The 21,694-nt window shown below is 41.4% G+C and overlaps 1 protein-coding gene and 1 long non-coding RNA gene across 6 annotated transcripts in view; one reads left to right on the top strand and one right to left on the bottom strand.

Annotated features, from left to right (window-relative positions):
- The window catches only part of LOC123994936 (C-1-tetrahydrofolate synthase, cytoplasmic-like), a 52,948-nt gene extending 37,675 nt beyond the window's left edge, over positions 1 to 15,273 (bottom strand). Inside the window, exons 1-8 of one of the 4 annotated variants that reach the window (XM_046298066.1) lie at positions 15,066 to 15,273; positions 13,155 to 13,318; positions 12,750 to 12,834; positions 9,792 to 9,851; positions 9,641 to 9,694; positions 4,668 to 4,804; positions 1,445 to 1,545; positions 983 to 1,119 (exon numbers count right to left, since the gene is read on the bottom strand). In XM_046298066.1, the coding sequence (XP_046154022.1) occupies positions 983 to 1,119; positions 1,445 to 1,545; positions 4,668 to 4,804; positions 9,641 to 9,694; positions 9,792 to 9,851; positions 12,750 to 12,834; positions 13,155 to 13,255 (675 nt within the window). In that variant the 5' untranslated portion in view covers positions 13,256 to 13,318; positions 15,066 to 15,273. Of the gene's footprint in view, positions 1 to 982; positions 1,120 to 1,444; positions 1,546 to 4,667; positions 4,805 to 9,640; positions 9,695 to 9,791; positions 9,852 to 12,749; positions 12,835 to 13,154; positions 13,327 to 15,065 lie in introns of all 4 variants that reach the window. The other 3 variants (XM_046298065.1, XM_046298063.1, XM_046298064.1) reach the window with 3 other exon arrangements.
- A 3,899-nt stretch (positions 15,274 to 19,172) lies between these two features.
- LOC123995492 lies at positions 19,173 to 20,442 on the top strand. Of its 2 annotated transcripts, none has more exons than XR_006831857.1 (3): positions 19,173 to 19,267; positions 19,615 to 19,685; positions 20,020 to 20,442. It is a non-coding gene; the product is annotated as an uncharacterized LOC123995492 (long non-coding RNA). The 2 variants fall into 2 exon arrangements; XR_006831858.1 differs by having other exon boundaries at positions 20,005 to 20,442.
- Positions 20,443 to 21,694: the final 1,252 nt, after the last annotated feature.

The raw sequence follows: 21,694 nt of genomic DNA, 5'->3' as shown, positions 1-21,694 counted from the left end.
TCCTGGAGTCGCTTCTTCACTGTTGACGTTGAGACTCTGTATGCCTATGTAGATATTCCATTAAAAATGTGCCGTTTCCAGCTACAATAGTCATTTACAACATTAACAATGTCTACACTGTGTATTTCTGATCAATTTGATGTTATTTTAATGGACAAAAACAAGGTAAATTCTATGTGACCCCAATCTTTTGAACGGTTGTGTACATACTGAACAAAAATATAAACACAACAAGTGTTGGTTCCATGTTTCATGAGCTGAAGTAAAATATTCCATAAATGTTCCATATGCACAAAAACATATTTCTCTGGTGCTGAGGAGTATTTCTGTCTGTAGCCCTTTTGAGTGGAAAAACTCATACGGATTGGCTGGGCCTGGCTCCAAAGTGGGTGGGCCTATGCCCTCCCAGGCCCACCAATGGCTGCGCCCATTGCCCAGTCTTGAAATCCATAAATTAGGGCCTAATTTATTTATTTAAATTGACTGGTTTCCTTCTATGAACTGTGACTCAGTAAAATCTTTGAAATTGTTGCACGTTGCTTTTATATTTTTGTTCGGTATATACAGTATATATATTTTTACACACATTACATCTAAATAAAGGTGCTTAGCGAAATGGAACATAACTGAGCGCATCTGTGGAGTTAGCTGATGAACGCAACTTTTTTAATGACAATTTTGAATCTATTAAAAATGGTGCTCAAGGATTCAAGAGGAGGTGACGATTACAAGAGGGGACCATTTCATGCTTCAACAAATGCAGTAAAAAAAATCAGTGAGAGGAAGGACGTGAACTTTCAACTAAGTGATTATAGGACGCAGTTGGAAGATTGTTCAAGAAGGGGATGGGATGCTAGCCTGACTCCAGATATGTTTGTGCTGTTCTGCCGTCTGTTTATTTCTATCACTGTCACACCAAATGACAGCAATGCAGTTGGCAAGACAGAGCACACAGATCTGGGGTCAGGTTAGATGGTGTTACTTGTGCAGCCAGGTCAGTTGTTTTGGAATGACAGGTGGTCACGGTGGCATGGCTCCAAAGAAGCAGGTCGTGCATGGGCGCTCCCACAATCTTGCTACGGCCAATCACCACAGCGTTCTTCCCAGCCACTGACGTGCCTATACGTGCAGACACAATTGGGGACCATTACACATTGCTCCATTTCATTCTCACACATACACATACTTGTCAATTTTCAAGTAATGATTTTTAAAATGATTACTTACATTTTTTTATTGTATAATGTTATATAATGTAAATATTGTCAGGTCCGGTCATACATTATGATACATTTATCAAAAAAGCACAAACTTCCTAAACTAGGAAAACTACCTTTAAGTATCCAGTTTCGTGCTTATGTGCGTTTCAAGGGAAGTGTTTGTGTATCGTTTGGCTACTATACAATAATCTCCATGGCAACAATAAGAGGTGTTTGACCCTCACCTGTCTGGCTAATGAGCTTCATGCAGCCTTTAGGAGTACAGGGGATGAAACAGTCCCCCAGGTCCCCCCGAGAGAGCTTCCCCGCGTTGATACTGGTCAGCCTGAGAACACACACACATACAAATCTATAGCATCACATTTCACATGCAATGGATGCTAAGGAATAGGTCCCCCACCCCACACTCTCACTCTCTCTATCTCTATAAAACACACACACACAATCAAACAAACAATGCCGACTGTGCCAGACACACACACTTCCATAAACTGAGAGCTTCCGGAAATGTTCTAAACTTCCAATCGGCGGAAGGTATTTTGGGGACATGGATTGATATTGGGGCCTCCTCTGACTTGTGTCATAGTTTATACGACCTGCAGAACAAATCACTACTGCCCTAAGATGTGGACAAGGAATCAATTGTACTCATCACTTGCCTAAATTGGACCAGCTCGTCTAAATTGGACCAGCTCGTCTAAATTGGACCAGCTTAATTTCCAAGCTCTCCCACGGTGTGAGAAATGACTTGTACAAGTCTGCCTAAACACTATTCAAACCCCTTCAAAGAGTCCACTCTGTCGCCTCCAACAAATCTTACTGATGCGCTAGCTCGATCACGTACCCTAAAATATATTTGCTCTAGTTCCACACCAGTGCTTGAATCAAACGGCTGTGTACACACTAAAAAGAAGATACTACACTATTTGCCCTTAGGAGGTCTGCGTCCTGAATGGCACCAAATTCCCTTTATAGTGCAATTATCTTGACCAGCTGCCCAAATGGCCATGACCATAGAAGTTGGCAAGACAGCAGAAATCATGGTGGCTGAAACCAGACCAAAGGGAGTCAGATGGAACTGGAAGAGTCCGGAGCCTCAGCGAGTGGTTGTGGTGTGTGTGAAAGTATTTGTTTTTTTTTATGTGTTTGGGAGTTGTTGTTTTTTGGGGGGGGGGTCGTAGTGGTGGTAGTGGTGGTAGTGGTGGTAGTGGTGGTAGTGGTGGTAGTGGTGGTGTTTGTGTGTTGGGTGGGGAAACGCTTATTATTATTTTATTTAAAAAATATATTTAACCTTTAGTTATCTAGGCAAGTCAGTTAAGAACACATTCTTTCTTACAATGACGGCCTATGAACAGTGGGTTAACTGCATTGTTCAGGGGCAGAACGACAGATTTTTACCTTGTCAGCATTATGACCAATAAACATATATTTTATATGTTTACAATATTTACAGATGACAGACTTATCATTTGCTCAGAAACTGAAAAACAATTCAACTAAATAGTGACTGATTTCAGCAGGTCATGTTACTCGCAAGACAGGTCAACAGCGTCCATTGTGCTAATAGGCTGCTGGATTGCAAGTGCAGTATGACTCTCTTTTCCTCAAATTAGGTTTGTCCCTCAAATATAAATAACTATACACCGTATTAATATCTAAGCCCCTAAAGCCAACACCTCATTTGGCCGCCTTTCGTTCCAGTACTCTGCTGCCTGTGACTGGAACGAATTGCAAAAATCGCTGAAGTTGGAGACTTTTATCTCCCTCACCAACTTCAAACATCAGCTATCTGAGCAGCTAACCGATCGCTGCTGCTGTACATAGTCTATTGGTAAATAGCCCACCCATTTTCACCTACCTCATCCCCGCACTGTTTTTATTTATTTACTTTTCTGCTCTTTTGCACACCAATATCTCTACCTGTACATGACCATCTGATCATTTATCACTCCAGTGTTAATCTGCAAAATTGTAATTATTCGCCTACCTCCTCATGCCTTTTGCACACATTGTATATAGACTCCCCTTTTTTTCTACTGTGTTATTGACTTGTTAATTGTTTACTCCATGTGTAACTCTGTGTTGTCTGTTCACACTGCTATGCTTTATCTTGGCCAGGTCGCAGTTGCAAATGAGAACCTGTTCTCAACTAGCCTACCTGGTTAAATAAAGGTGAAATAATTTTTTTTTTTAAATAGTATTTCTTAAGGGTAAAAAAGTAAACGATTGATTACTTAAAAACCCTGGTGACAAACAGCTCCTCACTGCCACTATGAGCTTATTGTGAAAGGTGTGACCTGTAAGCTAATAGTAACAGTAGCAACAGAAGTAACAGTAGGCCTACTACTCACAGTACAAACAATAGTAATAGTATGTTTCGATGTTCATATCAACAGTAACATACAGGGGTTGGAACCGGTTCAGGGAACAGAACTGAAAACTGGAAAAGAAAGGCATCAACAAACAGGACCAGAACCCGGTACGAAAGTGATCTATACTGTTCTGGAACATAACTGTTATTTTAAAAGCATGTGAACCGGTTAATAAAGTATTTTATCCCGGCATTTTCCACAAAAAAAATGCAACAAAGCACCTATGCAAAGTCCTCCCTTTTTGTCAATCAGAAACTTATTCCATCATCTGCCTGCCAGCTGAGAATCTTGCTAATATGTGTGCGTGTAGGCTACCTACCCATCCCCCTCCGAAACACAGCAGTAGCCTACTGATGTTACAAACTTGATTCAGAAGATCCGGAGCGTGATTTTTTAATTAGAGAAGAATGGATGAACCTTTCCAGTGCTAGTCAGGGATACTATCTATATACTATATTATCACATGTCACATTAGATCCATTATCTACAAAAAGGTAAGAAGGGTTTTTAATTTTGGTGCCGCTCTGCACACACACGCTTGTTAGCTAGCTAGCTTCTCTGGTCCAACATTAAGCCAACTCTGAAGTTAAAATACATTCAAAGTTCCTCCATAAAAGCCATAGGTATAATTATGTGGGCCTAATTCAGATAATGCATGTCATCACAAGATGCCCAGTGCTTCAAGCAAAGCCTTCTCGTCCACCCTCTCGCTCTTTCCCCACCCGCAAAATCTCAGCTGCATCTTGCGCCTGACACTTGTCTTTCCATCATGCGTGTAAACAACTCACTGAGCTATAGCTTCTCTGCTCCATATCACACTGCATGGTTGGTGAAGTAATTTAATGTTGAGCTAAATGTAAAGAAAGGAGAAGGATTTCAGAGGTTTAAAAAGGACAGAAAGGAACTACATGAACCGGTACTTTTTTGGGGAGTTCGAACTTGTTCAGAACCTTATTTTGCTTGTCGAAACGGGAAAAAAATAATAATGGTTTTGTTCAGAACAAAACAACTGGAAAATGATTTAGTTTCCAACCCCGGTAACACATGCAGGCTCCCTGTGAGAGTTGTCACTTACCCATCCACATCCTTTTCTGGGGCCACGGCATTAGTCACCTTCTCTGTGTCCATGGGGTTGATAGAGTCCAGTGGCAGCTGGACAATGAGGCCGTGGACCTCTAGGTTCTCATTGACCTCTACAATTCTACGGAGGACCTGTGCAGGCCAAGGTTTTAGAGTGGTGGTCAGGGATTGGTGAAGAGGTGCTAGTACAGAATAACAACATAGCCCTATTATTAAAATAATATCAAACTTGTTTAAAAGTTCATATCTGAGGAGTAATCATAATATCAAACTTGCTTGATTTTTTTATATTTCAAATGCTTTTCAAGGCCTGTATTTCTTTTGCTTAGGTAGAGGATTCAATGCCCCTCTTACGCAAATGTGCCAAATGTTGTATCCATATCTATGTTATATTATTAGATGCTCCTTGTTCAGGCTCTTCCCACTGGTCACAAACATCAATTAAACGTCTATTCCACGTTGGTTCAACGTATCTTCATTGAAATTAGGTAGAAACAACATTGATTCAACCAGTGTGTTCCAAGTAGGTTGAAATACACACACTACTCTGGCCGTATAGGGGCATGTAAAATACCAGTCAAACGTTTGGCACACCTACTCATTCAAGGGTCTTTCTTTATTTTGACTATTTTCTACAACTAACAACAATTTTCTAGTAACCAATAGAGTGTTAAACAAATCAAAATCTAGTTTATATTTGAGATTTTTCAAAGGAGCCACCCTTTGCCTTGATAACAGCTTTGTACACTCTTGGCATTCTTTCAACCAGCTTCAACTGGAATGCTTTTCCAAGAGTCTTGAAGGAGTTCCCACATATGCTGAGCACCTTTCCTGCTTTTCCTTCACTCTGCTTTCCAACTAATCCCAAACCATCTCAAATGGGTTGAGGTCGGGGATTGTGGAGGCCAGGTCACCTGATGCAGCACTCCATCACTCTCCTTCTTGGTCAACTAGCCCTTACACCGCCTGGAGGTGTGTTGGGTCATTGTCGTTGAAAAACAAATTATAGTCCCACTAACAGCAAGCCAGATGGGATGGCGTATCGCTGCAGAATGATGTGGTAGCCATGCTGGTTAAGTGTGCTTTGAGTTCTAAATAAATCACTGAGAGTGTCACCAGAAAAGCACCCCCACACCATCATTATGCTTCACGGTGGGAACCACACAAATCAAATCAAATCAAATGTTATTTGTCACATACACATGGTTAGCAGATGTTAATGCGAGTGTAGCGAAATGCTTGTGCTTCTAGTTCCGACAATGCAGTAATAACCAACAAGTAATCTAGCTAACAATTCCAAAACTACTACCTTATAGACACAAGTGTAAGGGGATAAAGAATATGTACATAAAGATATATGAATGAGTGATGGTACAGAGCGGCATAGGCAAGATCCAGTAGATAGTATTGAGTGCAGTATATACATATGAGATGAGTATGTAAACAAAGTGGCATAGTTAAAGTGGCTAGTGATACATGTATTACATAAAGATGCAGTAGATGATATAGAGTACAGTATATACATATACATATGAGATGAATAATGTAGGGTATGTAACATTATATTAGGTAGCATTGTTTAAAGTGGCTAGTGATATAGTGATATCATTTCCCATCAATTCCCATTATTAAAGTGGCTGGAGTTGAGTCAGTGTGTTGGCAGCAGCCACTCAATGTTCGTGATGGCCTTGAGATAGAAGCTGTTTTTCAGTCTCTCGGTCCCAGCTTTGATACACCTGTACTGACTTCGCCTTCTGGATGATAGCGGGTTGAACAGGCAGTGGCTCGGGTGGTTGTTGTCCTTGATGATCTTTATGGCCTTCCTGTGACATCGGGTGGTGTAGGTGTCCTGGAGGGCAGGTAGTTTGCCCCCGGTGATGCGTTGTGCAGACCTCATTACCCTCTGGAGAGCCTTACGGTTGTGGGCGGAGCAGTTGCCGTACTAGCCTGTGATACAGCCCGACAGGATGCTCTCGATTGTGCATCTGTAGAAGTTTGTGAGTGCTTTTGGTGACAAGCCGAATTTCTTCAGCCTCCTGAGGTTGAAGAGGCGCTGCTGCGCCTTCTTCACGATGCTGTCTGTGTGGGTGGACCAATTCAGTTTGTCTGTGATGTGTACGCCGAGGAACTTAAAACTTACTACCCTCCCCACTACTGTTCCATCGATGTGGATAGGGGGGTGTTCCCTCTGCTGTTTCCTGAAGTCCACAATCATCTCCTTAGTTTTTTTGATGTTGAGTGTGAGGTTATGTTCCTGACACCACACTCCGAGGGCCCTCACCTCCTCCCTGAGGCCGTCTCGCCATTGTTGGTAATCAAGCCTACCACTGTTGTGTCGTCCGCAAACTTGATGATTGAGTTGGAGGCGTGCGTGGCCACGCAGTCGTGGGTGAACAGGGAGTACAGGAGAGGGCTCAGAACGCACCCTTGTGGGGCCCCAGTGTTGAGGATCAGCGGGGTGGAAATGTTGTTGCCTACCTTCACCACCTGGGGGCGGCCCGTCAGGAAGTCCAGTACCCAGTTGCACAGGGCGGGGTCAAGACCCAGGGTCTCGAGCTTGATGATGAGCTTGGAGGGCACTATGGTGTTAAATTCCGAGCTGTAGTCGATGAACAGCATTCTCACATAGGTATTCCTCTTGTCCAGATGGGTTAGGGCAGTGTGCAGTGTGGTTGAGATTGCATCGTCTGTAGACCTATTTGGGAGGTAAGCAAATTGGAGTGGGTCTAGGGTGTCAGGTAGGGTGGAGGTGATATGGTCCTTGACTAGTCTCTCAAAGCACTTCATGATGACGGAAGTGAGTGCTACGGGGCGGTAGTCGTTTAGCTCAGTTACCTTAGCTTTCTTGGGAACAGGAACAATGGTGGCCCTCTTGAAGCATGGGGGAACAACAAACTGGGATAGGGATTGATTGAATATGTCCATAAACACACCAGCCAGCTGGTCTGCACATGCTCTGAGGGCGCGGCTGGGGATGCCGTCTTGGCCTGCAGCCTTGCAAGGGTTGACACGTTTAAATGTTTTCCTCACGTCGGCTGCAGTGAAGGAGAGTCTGCATGTTTTAGTTGCGGGCGGTGTCAGTGGCTCTGTATTGTCCTCAAAGCGGGCAAAAAAGTTATTTAGTCTGCCTGGGAGCAAGACATCCTGGTCCGTGACAGGGCTGGTTTTCTTTTTGTAATCCGTGATTGACTGTAGACCCTGCCACATACCCCTTGTGTCTGAGCCGTTGAATTGAGATTCTACTTTGTCTCTATACTGACGCTTAGCTTGTTTGATTGCCTTGTGGAGGTTTGTATTCGGTCATGTTTCCGGTCACCTTGCCCTGATTAAAAGCAGTGGTTCGGGCGTTCAGTTTCACGTGAATGCTGCCATCAATCCACGGTTTCTGGTTTGGGAATGTTTTAATCGTTGCTATGGGAACGACATCTTCAACTCACGTTCTAATGAACTCGCTCACCGAATCAGCGTATTCGTCAATGTTGTTGTCTGACGCTATACGAAACATATCCCAGTCCACGTGATGGAAGCAGTCTTGGAGTGTGGAATCAGATTGGTCGGACCAGCGTTGAACAGACCTCAGCGCGGGAGCTTCTTGTTTTAGTTTCTGTCTGAAGGCAGGGATCAACAAAATGGAGTCGTGGTCAGCTTTTCCGAAGAGATTATCCGTTCACCTACTCTGCATATCTCAAAGAAACGACGGTTGGACCCAAAGATCTCACATTTGGACTCATCAGACCAAAGGACAGATTTCTAATGTCCACTGCTCATGTGTATTGGCCCAAGCAAGTCTCTTCTTATTATTGGTGTCCTTTAGTAGTGGTTTCTTTGCAGTTATTTGACTATGAAGGCCTGATTCAATTATTTGGGCTGAAATTTCTGATGCTGGTAACTCTGATGAACTTATCCTCTGCAGCCCAGTTAACTCTGGGTCTTCCTTTCCTGTGGCGGTCCTCATGAGAGCCAGTTTCATCATAGCGCCTGATGGTTTTTGCATCTGCACTTCAAGAAACTTTCAAAGTTCTTGACATTTTCCGCATTGAATGACCTTCATGTCTTAAAGCAATGATGTACTGTCATTTAATTGAGCTGTTCTTCCCATAATATGGACATGGTCTTTTACCAAATAGGTTTATCTTCTGTATACCACCCCTACTTTGTCACAACTGATTAGCCAAACGCATTAAGGAAATAAATTCCACAAATTAACTTTTAATAGGGCTCACCTGTTATTTGAAATGCATTCCATGTGACTACCTCATGAACTGGTTGTGATAATGCCAATAGTGTGCAAAGCTGTTGTCACACCAGCCTTCGCTTTGGTTCACCCTCCTGTCCAACTCGGGCATTCGGTGTCGCCGGCCTTCTAGCTGCTGGCGAACCTACTGCTGGAAAACGCCTTTCACTCATCAACCCTGGACTTGTCTCGTCATCATTACACACCTGGTTCCAATCCCCACTCTATCACTGTATACATACTCCCTCTGCCATTTGTCTTTGTCAGTCATTGCAAATGTTACTTGTTTTCCTAAGAGGAATCTCTCCTACTATTTCCTGAATGCTTTATATTTTGCACTTTGGGTTCACCCTGTGCCTTTTTGTTTCTGAAGATGTATTTTTTCACAACAGCATTTAGGTTTCTTCCCGCTTTGATCTAGGTTGTTAAAATAAACTCAGTAGTACTAAACCTGCGACTGCCTCCTGCCTACTCCTCTCTACTACCACAGTGACAGCTGTCATCATGGCTACTTTGAAGAATCTCAAATATAAAATATATGTCGATTTTTTTAAATGCTTTTTTGGTTACTACATGATTCCATTTGTGTTATTTCATAGTTGTGGTGTCTTCACTATTATTCTACAATATAGAAACGAGTAAAAATAAAGAATAAAGAACAAAACCCTGGAATTAGTAGGTGTGTCCAAACTTTCATCAAAACATAACATGGATGTAGTGGCTGTACTTCTTACCTCATCCTCTGTTGCAGTCTTTGGCAGTCTGACATGGCTGGCATTGATTCCAATCTATAGAAATGGTGGCAGTGATTAGCATTCTCACTGCAAGTATACATCAAATAGCTAGCATGTGTTACTATCGACGCTCTGCTGCCACAGTGCTTACCTCAGCTGCAGCTTTTAGCTTCATGCTAATGTAGAGGTTAGAATCGTCTCTGTCACCCACCTGAAACACACACACAGTCCTGTATAACTAACCTTGTGCGGACACATAATTCAGTCCCATTCAAAATCCTATTTTCCCTAACCCTAGATACTAAAACTAACCTTAGCTCCTAACCCTAACACTAATTCTAACCTTAACCCATAAACCCCTAGAAATACTATTTGACCTTGTGGGGACAAAAATGTCCCCAGTTGGTCAAATTTTGGTTTGCTTAAAACCTGTTGCGACTCTAGGGGGAGTATTTTCATTTTTGTGAAAAAAGTGTTCTTTGGGCTGTTTTTCCCTACGTCACAATGCTGTAGAAGCCTTGGGGAATACGTATAAAGCATAAGTTGGTTGATAGCACATTCACAGCTCAATAGGGACTCATTGGATATTTTGTCAGGACAAGATGCTAGAATATGCATATAATTGACAGCCTTGGATAGAAAACACTCTAACGTTTCCAAAACTGTAAAGATATTGTCTGTGAGTATAACAGAACTGATGTTGCAGGCGAAAGCCTGAGAAAAATCCAATCTGATATTTTGTCAGGACAAGATGCTAGAATATGCATATAATTGACAGCCTTGGATAGAAAACACTCTAATGTTTCCAAAACTGTAAAGATATTGTCTGTGAGTATAACAGAACTGATGTTGCAGGCGAAAGCCTGAGAAAAATCCAATCCGGAAGTGCCCTATATTTTGAAAGGGCTGCGTTCCAATGAGTCCCTATTGAGCTGTGAATGTGCTATCAACCAGCTTATGCTTTCTACGTATTCCCCAAGGTGTCTACAGCATTGTGACGTAGTTTTACGCATTTATGTTGAAGAATAGCCGTAGGCGGCTACATTGCGTAAGTGGTCACCTTATGGCTCCCAGGGGGACTCTCGTGTACAATGCAGAGGTAACCATTACTCCAATCGGTCCTACTGAAAACAAAATTGTCCCGACGGATATATTATCGAATAGATATTTTGAAAAACACCTTGAGGATTGATTATAAACCATGTTTGCCATGTTTCTGTCGATATTATGGAGCTAATTTGGAATATTTTTCGCCATTTTCGTGACTGCAATTTCCGGGCGATTTCTCAGCCAAACGTGAAGAACAAACGGAGCCATTTCGCCTACAAAAATAATATTTTGGGAAAAATGAACTTTGGCCATCTACCTGGGAGTCTCGTGATTGAAAACATCCGAAGTTCATCAAAGGTAAACGATTTAATTTGATTGTTTTTCTGATTTGTGAAAAGATTGCCTGCTGCTAGCATGGCATAATGCTATGCTAGGCTATCGATAAACTTACACAAATGCTTGTCTAGCTTTGGCTGTAAAGCATATTTTGAAAATCTGAGATGACAGGGTGATTAACAAAAGGCTAAGCTGTGTCTCAATATATTTCATTTGTGATATTCATGAATAGGAATATTTTCTAGGGATATTTATGTCCGTTGCGTTATGCTAATTAGTGTCAGGCGATGATTACGCTCCCGCATGCGGGATGGGGAGTCAGTAGAGGTTAAAATAAGTATAGTTAAACACATCTATAGATGCACACATCAAATAGGATTTTAACAACAAAACAATACTAGAATATACTGTATGTATGTTGTTTTATCAAGTTACACAGCTTCAAATGCTAAACATGGAGCTCGAATGCTCTCCAGCTACACATCAACAAAAAAAGAGCATGTACCATGTTCCCCAAGTCTGTATATCAGCTATCCTTCCACGGAGTAAGCTGAGCAAAAACTGATGAATAAGTGTAGAGATTAAATGAATAACTAAATGAATAATTAAATGCAAATGATTCATTGTAGTTGATAAAACAGAAGTTATACAAAAGAAATAGAAAACAACAATCTACTTGTGGTGTTGGGATACATGTTACTCAACAAAACAATGTGTACAATTTGAAACAAAAAAGAACACTGAAAACATTTAATTATTCACTGAGTGCACAAAACATTAGGAACACCTGCTCTTTCCATGACAGACTGACCAGATGAATCCAAGTGAAAGCCATGATCACTTGTGAAATGCAGAAAGGGTTGAAGTGGAGGAGACAGGTTAAAGAAGGATTGGTAAGCCTTGAGACAACTGAGACATGAATTGTTTATGGGCGAGACAAAATATTGAAGTGCCTTTGAACAGGGTATGGTAGTAGGTGCCAGGCACACCGGTTTGAGTGAGTCAAGAAGTGCAACGCTGCTACATTTTTTTTATACTCAACAGTTTCTCATGTATATCAAGAATGGTCCACCACCCAAAGGACAACCAGCCAACTTGACATAACCGTGGGAAGCATTGGAGTCAACATGGGCCAGCATCCCTATGGAACGCTTTCGACTCCTTGTAGAGTCCATGCCCTGATGGATTGTTGCTGTTCTGAGGGCAAAAGTGGGTGCAACTCAATGTTAGGAATGTGTTGCTAAGGTTTTGTACACTCACTGTATATTCTGTTGGTTTGAATGAATTGGGCCTATGAATATTTGAGCAAGGTTATTTAAGACTTAGAAGGGTTACAGAGGGGGAACCTCACAGTTAGAAAACAAATAAACCGTAAAGTAGCCTATCGTTTATAAGGCGAGCAAAACAATCAACACATTTACCGAAAGCTCATCTGAAGAAGTGTGGAATTAGAAGAGAAGAAAAAGAATTAAATAAAGAAAAACAGCTCAAAAGAACACACTCTGGTAATGAAATAAGGAAACATACACAAAGGGGCCTTTCACACTACGGTGCAGAGTTGAGCCAAACTGAAGCAAGAGCTGTACTGAGCCGGCCTCATTATTAAGCCTCCACCACCGTTGCTGGAATTGTGCTGGAAAGGACAAAGTGAAGAGAAAATATCCAAGCAAGCACAACACAGTTTGGGTTGGCAGGATAATGGGGAAAAGGGTAAAAGACACACCTGCAACACTACCAGACCTGGCCGGAAGCCAGGGAACTGGCCCCTCATCTGGTCCAAGTCCTCTTTCAACCTTTCTCTCACCAGCCTGTATTGAACAAGAACAACCACATTGTAACATTAGTTACACTTTCTATGAAGCTGATATAATGCATTATAAACACACTCGTAGAACGAACAACCACATTGAAACATTGGGCATGGGATTCATTGAAAATGTTACCATCGACCATCATTGTAAATAAGAATTTGTTCTTAACTGACTTGCCTAGTTAAATAAAGGTAAAATAAATAAGAAAGAACAAACACAATATAACATTCAGCACTCCCCCGTATCAAACTCCATGACCTCCATGAGGCACCTTCACTCCAACATGCTGTGATATCACCGAGTCATAGGCTACTCACTGAGACGTCTTGTTGCCGGAGACAATTGTGGCCAGGTTGCGCCTGCCTCCTCTGCATCCTGTGGACCCTAGACGGAGGGTGAGGGAGGCGAAGGAAAGCATGGCTGACAACTGGAGAAAGATGGCTGGATGGCTGGATGGCTGGATGGCTGGATGGCTGGATGGCTGGATGGCTGGATGACTGGATGGAGAAATGAAGAGAAATAATAATGGATAGATGGTAAAGGGATTTTAAGAGGCCCAGAGAACAGAAAAAGGAACTGCATCCACTACAACTACGGTGCAACATATATCCCATTATGAACAATTGAAAACATCACAAGTGCCAGTTACAACTATAATAATAATAATAAATTACATTTGGAGAGCGCTTTTCATTTACAGATGTATATCACAAAGCTCTTATAGTGCAAGCCAGAAAACTGCAAACCCATACAGCAAGCTAGAAAAATGCAAACCCATACAGCAAGCTAGAAAACTGCAAACCCATACAGCAAGCTAGAAAACTGCAAACCCATACAGCAAGCTAGAAAACTGCAAACCCATACAGCAAGCTAGAAAACTGCAAACCCATACAGCAAGCTAGAAAACTGCAAACCCATACAGCAAGCTAGAAAACTGCAAACCCATACAGCAAGCCAGAAAACTACAAACCCATACAGCAAGCCAGAAAACTGCAAACCCATACAGCAAGCCAGAAAACTGCAAACCCATACAGCAAGCTAGAAAACTGCAAACCCATACAGCAAGCCAGAAAACTGCAAACCCATACAGCAAGCTAGAAAACTGCAAACCCATACAGCAAGCTAGAAAACTGCAAGCCCATACAGCAAGCTAGAAAACTGCAAACCCATACAGCAAGCTAGAAAACTGCAAACCCATACAGCAAGCTAGAAAACTGCAAACCCATACAGCAAGCTAGAAAACTGCAAACTCATACAGCAAGCCAGAAAACTGCAAACCCATACAGCAAGCCAGAAAACTGCAAACCCATACAGCAAGCTAGAAAACTGCAAACCCATACAGCAAGCCAGAAAACTGCAAACCCATACAGCAAGCTAGAAAACTGCAAACCCATACAGCAAGCTAGAAAACTGCAAACCCATACAGCAAGCTAGAAAACTGCAAACCCATACAGCAAGCTAGAAAACTGCAAACCCATACAGCAAGCTAGAAAACTGCAAACCCATACAGCAAGCTAGAAAACTGCAAACCCATACAGCAAGCTAGAAAACTGCAAACCCATACAGCAAGCTAGAAAACTGCAAACCCATACAGCAAGCTAGAAAACTGCAAACCCATACAGCAAGCTAGAAAACTGCAAACCCATACAGCAAGCTAGAAAACTGCAAACCCATACAGCAAGCTAGAAAACTGCAAACCCATACAGCAAGCTAGAAAACTGCAAACCCATACAGCAAGCTAGAAAACTGCAAACCCATACAGCAAGCTAGAAAACTGCAAACCCATACAGCAAGCTAGAAAACTGCAAACCCATACAGCAAGCTAGAAAACTGCAAACCCATACAGCAAGCCAGAAAACTGCAAACCCATACAGCAAGCCAGAAAACTGCAAACCCATACAGCAAGCTAGAAAACTGCAAACCCATACAGCAAGCTAGAAAACTGCGAACCCATACAGCAAGCTAGAAAACTGCAAACCCATACAGCAAGCCAGAAAACTGCAAACCCATACAGCAAGCTAGAAAACTGCAAACCCATACAGCAACTGGCTCAAAAGTTTCTACTATTGACTACAACCATGACTACTTGCAGAAATTGTTAGCATGCAATGTTGCAATATCTTATAATAATGTAATAACAGATTACAACTATATTATTATACAATAATTGTATTATTATTTTTGTTATTATAAATATTTGAAAAGTAAGAGAGATAAAAATGACTTACCAGAGTTAATGCAATGTCCAGAAGTGGATCTAGTCTCTTGAGGACCAGGTCAGCCACCAAGTGATCCACACTCCAACATAGTGGTCTAGGCAACTCCTCTTATCAGTGTGTGTGTGTGTGTGTGTGTGTGTGTGTGTGTGTGTGTGTGTGTGTGTGTGTGTGTGTGTGTGTGTGTGTGTGTGTGTGTGTGTGTGTGTGTGTGTGTGTGTGTGTGTGTGTGTGTGTGTGTGTGTGTGTGTGTGTGTGTGTGTAGCGCCCACTCTTTCTCACTCTCTGTCTCTCGTTCTCTCTCACAACTGGGGAGGCTTCCAGCAGTATCTTATCACAGTCTATGGACTTTTCCGTGGCATTCCTGCCTACTCCAGATTGAACGTGAACTAGGTACATACATTTCTCACTGCCAAGGCTATTGGGTTAGAGAGAGGGTAAAACATAGGGAAAGTTGCAACTCGTAGGCTCAAACCAAAAATCCAGGGGGAATGGAGTTTGGTTAAACAGAAACCCAGAGGTTGGGAAGTGTATTGCGCCATCCCACTACTGGGTCTACTCCCAGCCAATCAGAATCCATTCTGACAAGACAGTCTGAAATGTTTTTGGCAACCAAGCTTGTTTTTTTCCCTCATTTACTACCAAAAGTCGCTACTTTTCCACAGAGTTAAAGCAATTATTTATATCCAAGGAAGATGAACTGAGGTTGCTTTCTATTCAGGAAGGAGCCTGCCCCTCTGCTTTCTCTGTTATTTCTCTTTCAGCCAGAACTTTCTTTCTCTTCCCCTCCTTCTTCTGCATGTCAAAGACAACAAAACTCTGCTAACCCTGTTCTTTCTCTGTGTGTACATTGCAATAAATGAAGCAGTCTGATTTAGGTTTGTCCAGTTTCACAACATGGCATAACCAAAGCCTCAGTGTTGACCACAGTGGGTGTTAATCTCCACTACTACAACCAACACATTCAATAACCAGACCAGACCAGACTTACTGGAGTGAGTACAAAGGTCCTCTTGAGTTACTGAGAAACGGTTGCTGAAAAACAACATGATTTTCCAACGGCAATAAATATGGAGAAACAAAACTTATCAGCAGTTTGTATTTGGGTAGATGAAACCATGACTTGACAAATAAAAAGCTCCATTAGGCATTGCCTTAGTGAACATGTGTACTTTTCACTAAACCTATTTGACTCCATTTTTTTGCATCTCAGTCAGAGGAACCGAACAGAACACACTTACAAAATGGAGCCATGATGTGAATTGAGCATTGAAGCCAGAATACTTTAATTACATGTTGTTTATAAATGTGTTATCAATTATTATAAAGGACATTCATTTCAATGCTTATAAATGTTCACAAACAACAATGACCGCTAATCTTCAAAAGAGACACAATTAGCCTACCTGTAAATAGTGGGTTCAATCTGCTTCTTACATATTTATATCACTTCATTGCCTCCGGTTTTGCTTGGTTGGTTTTAATGCCTTTTTTCTCATGTTGTCTCCCACTCCTCCAGCTGTTTGATAGAGATAGTAGCCCTCTTTTAAGAACCACAGCGCCCTCCAGTGTTTACTTACTAAATTACAGTGGTTTTGAAAACAGTACCACCACACATGTGGACACCCTTGGTCGATTGCAAAAAAACAGGCATAATTTAACGTTGGTTGTCTCTTGACTTCTTAAAATGTTACTAACGGGAGATTACATCCACCTGTTAAAACACACTTGATTGAAACCAATAGATCTCTTGCTGTTTCCATGTCAAGTGATATGATACTAGACAGCTGCGTCTATGTTCTGTGCTCCCGCCTCCAATGAAAAAACAAACTACCAAGAATATGGGAAAAATCATTAAACTTCTAAAGTACTTTTCATAATACAAATTGTAAAGCGCTTCATTAGCAAACAAACCAACAATAATGCAGCTCGATAAACTAGCTAGCTGCATTAGCTAGCTCGCTGCAATATATAACTATATGCTATCTCAACACTGTTCAGCACTCAGGACCAGTCCCCTGGTTGAGTTATCATTATAGGAAAAAGGTCCATTAACAAATTATCTTTATATTGAATTGTTGTGTCCCTGTTTGACATTTTAACATTGGGAACATCATTGAAAGTAACTGATATATCCTGTTGTATAAAATGTGCAAGACATTTCATTTATGTTTCATGCTCTCACCTATGCAGAACTTAAACTCTTCAGAATGGCAATCAGATACGTGCTTTGATTGATAGAAACAATGATTTTAGGGGTTCTTATCAATAATTTCAGAAAAAGGCCTATTTAATTCATTTCAATTGTATATAATATTGTGTTAAATTCTACTAGATGGCTGTAATGAGCAGCAATTAACCCTGGACACTATTCGAACCCTGTTGGTATCTTGTGTCAGACTTTTGCATCAATATGCTTACGTTATGGTTATTGAGCATTTTACCCATGCACCCACTAGCCGTCAAGTCCTTGCTTCCTCTGTCCTTGTTTCCTTCATTCCTCACTGCTCTTTCAAAGCGCATTGGATGAGGAGGAGGACTGAGGGCATGAACCTTCAATCCTCTCTCCCATTGTGGTTTCAGAGGGAGGCAAGGCATTAAGGAAACAAGGGCAGAGGAAGCAAGGATTTGACGGCTAGTAACATTTTCAGACAGTGCATGAATGAGTGAGTGAGTGAGTTGCCATGATACCCAGGCCTTGTCATGACACAACCGCTAGGCTAGCCCCTACTCTCTAAACACTTGTGGAGATGTGAGAGGATGTGTGGTTACATGGTAATAGCTCCACTTTGCCCTCTGATAGACTTGCTGGAATTTTGTCCATATTGCTTACAATCCAATTCCAATACTTTCAGACCTCCACAAGAGTCTAGGGGTAGGGGCAGGGGCTAGGGGCTGGAAAGGACACCAGAACCCTGTGGGGACCTTTAGCACCAGTGTTAATTTTGGCAAAAACAACTATGACAAAAAACATTAGTAAATAACCTACTTTTCCCGAAAAAATCTAATCTAATTGTATTTTATTTTTATTTCACCTTTATTTAACCAGGTAGGCCAGTTGAGAACAAGTTCTCATGTTCAACTGCGACCTGGCCAAGATAAAGAAAAGCAGTGCGACAAAAACAACAACACAGAGTTACACATGGGATAAACAAATGTACAATCAATAACACAAAATAAAAAGAAAATTATAAAAATCTATGTACAGTGTGTGCAAATGTAGAATAGTAGGAAGGTAGGCAATAAATAGGCCCTAGAGGCTAAAATAATTACAATTTAGCATTAACACTGGAGTGATAGATGTGCAGATGATGATGTGCAAGTAGAGATACTGGGGTGCAAAAGAGCAAGAGGGTAAATAATAATATGGGGATAATGAGATGCCCTGGATAAAACGATAACCATTACAAATGATTTTGAAATTCAGTTGACGAAAATGTAATGAAACGGGAATAACATGTTTGACTAATGGACATTCAATCTCACATGAAGCTCTTTTTCATCTGTCTTGTCCAATCATAATCATGCATGCCTTTGCAGAATATAATACAATCTATCACTGGTCTTTTAGCTGGCGGGCTGATTGAGCTGATCTGCCTGGCTCTCCAACACACACATCTACTAGGTGGTCACTTCAGTCACTCGTCTCTCCTTTGAATTGATGTGCAGCCAGGACACTTCAATTGTGACTTACGTCAATTACAAACAATAATGTCTTCGATCATCTTTGCTTTCAGAAACTCTATTTTGCCATGTGCACTGTCTTGTCATCTGTGTTGCCACTCTCATGGTCGGCAAATGTGAGTGCAGTTGCTTTTTCCCAATTGGAAATAGTAATGCAATTTGCTGAACATTAGGAGCACAAGTAAACATTCCAGCATTGTTGGAAAGCTCATAATCTCCACTTTTTAAAGCCAGACTCAGTAAATCCAAAATAAAATAATGAATTTTTGAATTTATTTTTTATCACTCAAGTAAAGAGACATTTAGTCTTAATTTGAACTATTCAATGCTTTGACGGCACATCACTTGAAATATCGGAGCTTTTAAATTCAAGATTGTTTACATTTTGCAGCTGATGTCTCAACCAGGGGAAGTGATGACGTAGGGCCAAGATGTAATCTCGCCCACGAGCTGAGTGATGTTTACAACTCAACTCTCACCTTGCTGCAGTACCGATTAGCCTTACAGTTAATCCCATCCAATTATTTTATGTAATTAGCCATCATCCATTATATTGTACACTTTGCTCTGTTCTGGAAAATAGCTAGAATCTGCCAACCTGTTCTGCATGTTCCGTAGTGTTTTGTTGTGTTTTTCCTGTTGGCTAGACTAGGCAGCTAGCTGGCTAAATTAGCTAGCTAGATAGCATGCTAACAGTTAACTCGGCACATCGTAATCAAAAATGTTTTTTTTTTTCATTTAACCTATAAGCAAAATGTTTTGAGTATATTTGGTTAATTAATTAAATATGTTTTCTTTCCACAACAGAAAAATCCAAAGTGATCGTGATTCTTGAATGATTGTTTTAACGAGAATCTGTTTAAATGATTGCTTTCAGAAGTATCTGCTACCTGAACATGGCACACATATGTCTACACAGAGAGGGAGAGCCAGGTGCAGAGGTCCAAGGTACCGTAGAGGATTGCTGAGGGCCAGTGTAGAGACAGGGGCTCATGTAGATAGCAGAGCGCATGTAGAGAGCAGGGCAAGAGGATGAAACAGAACCTGGGGAGGGAACAGGGGGAGAGGTAGAAGGGGTAAGAGGCAGAATCAGGGAAATATCCCTGGCAGACAGTTGATCAAGATAGAGGTACACAGGTGGAGCTTTGTTAGCCACAATACACCATCTCTGATTAGTCTAAACCACATCTAGACCAGGTTGTCAACTCTGGTACATATGTCAGCCAGGAAATATAACTATTACTTTTTTAAAACTTATTAACTTTAGGTGTATCTTGAACAGCGGTTGGAGAGATACCAGCATGGTGCATGATGATGATGCTGGAGAGGACACCAGGAGCACTTTTGGATGTGATCCATCTCATGCAGGCCAACCAGTGAAGTGGAGAATGTGTGTGGGGAGGCCCTTTTTGGAGCACCTGTGGCAGGTGTCCTGAAATGCAAACTGACATTGAGATGAAGTGCTGTGGTGGGGGGGGCAGTGCATTGCCGCACATATACAGTGGTTCATCCTTTAAAAGTTGCTGTGTACTGCAGCACAGCTTGCGTGGTGCCGCAGAATTCTAGGGCACGTTATTTATCCATTAATAGTTAGTTAGTGCTAGTTTGACCACCAGAGGGCATCTTTAACAATCATTTGATAGCCTTCAATAGTGGCTGTATGTCACGTTCTGACCTTTATTTTCCTTTGTTTTGTCTTTATTTAGTATGGTCAGGGCGTGAGTTGGGGTGGGCAGTCTATGTTTTGTGTTTCTATGTTTGGTTTCTGTTTCGGCCTAGTATGGTTCTCAATCAGAGGCAGGTGTCGGTATCTGTCTCTGATTGAGAATCATACTTAGGTAGCCTGGGTTTCACTGTTGGTTTGTGGGTGTTTGTTTCCTGTGTCAGTGTTTGTGCCACACGGGACTGTTTCAGTTTGGTTATTTCACATATTCGTTTATTGTTTTTGTATTTCATAGTGTTCCATATTTTCTTATTAAAATTCGACATGGACACTTACCACGGTGTGTATTGGTCCGATCCTTGCTACACCGCTTCAGACGAAGAGGAGGAAATCTGCCATTACGCTGTACTAGAGAATTTAAAACCTTTTTTTGTAAGATATTATATTATATGGGACCGATTCTAAGAAATGTTGCTTAATTCATTTGATAAAAATTATGGTGTTTCTATTCCAAGAAAAATGGAAAACCCTCTGGGTTTCTGTTAGGATGGAACGGAAAATATGGCACTGTACAACGTGACGGTTAGGAGTAGGCTACAGGGCTGGGCTATTTAGCTAAAGAATCCCCATGTAGTACGGGCAGGACACCCAGGAGTCCGGGCTTCAATTCCGCCGATGTGGAGGAAGGAGTAGGCTGTCCGTGTAAATAAGAATTTGTTCTTAACTGACTTGCCTAATTAATAAAGGTTACACTAAAAGCATAACATTTCTACACCATAATTTTAGTCGAACCAATACCCAAACGAAGATTCAGTCAAAATAAAAATCTCATTGATTTATCAAGACCAGTCCCAGTGCTTGTCTCAGAGCAGTGCGAAACGATGCTAAAATAGTTGTAGGCTAATGCTTCAAATTATATTGCTTCTAACTTCTATATGCTCTTTAAATAAATAAGATCTACACCACTTTAAACAGCACATTACACATTACTCAACACTAGTGAGACTCATGTCGCCTACCGTAGGGTTACAGTATATCGAAAAAATATGTTGTGACTCTCCGCCAATAAATACATTTGGAGGATTGAAGGATTCCAAATTGAAACCAGGCACGGGTATCTGCAGCAACTTATTTTGCATTGCGATGCAGTGACTTAGACAGATGAGCTACTGGGTAGGCCCCATCCACAAAATGCAGAGAGGTGTTGGTAAATGTATATTGTCCTTCTAATAGCCTATAATGGGCTATTATAATACTGTACATGGTGTCCAGGTCAGGATAACCAAAAAATGTA

Source organism: Oncorhynchus gorbuscha, linkage group LG14, assembly GCF_021184085.1.
Source record: "Oncorhynchus gorbuscha isolate QuinsamMale2020 ecotype Even-year linkage group LG14, OgorEven_v1.0, whole genome shotgun sequence".
Taxonomy (NCBI): domain Eukaryota; kingdom Metazoa; phylum Chordata; class Actinopteri; order Salmoniformes; family Salmonidae; genus Oncorhynchus; species Oncorhynchus gorbuscha.
This window is presented reverse-complemented; position numbering and strand designations above follow the sequence as displayed.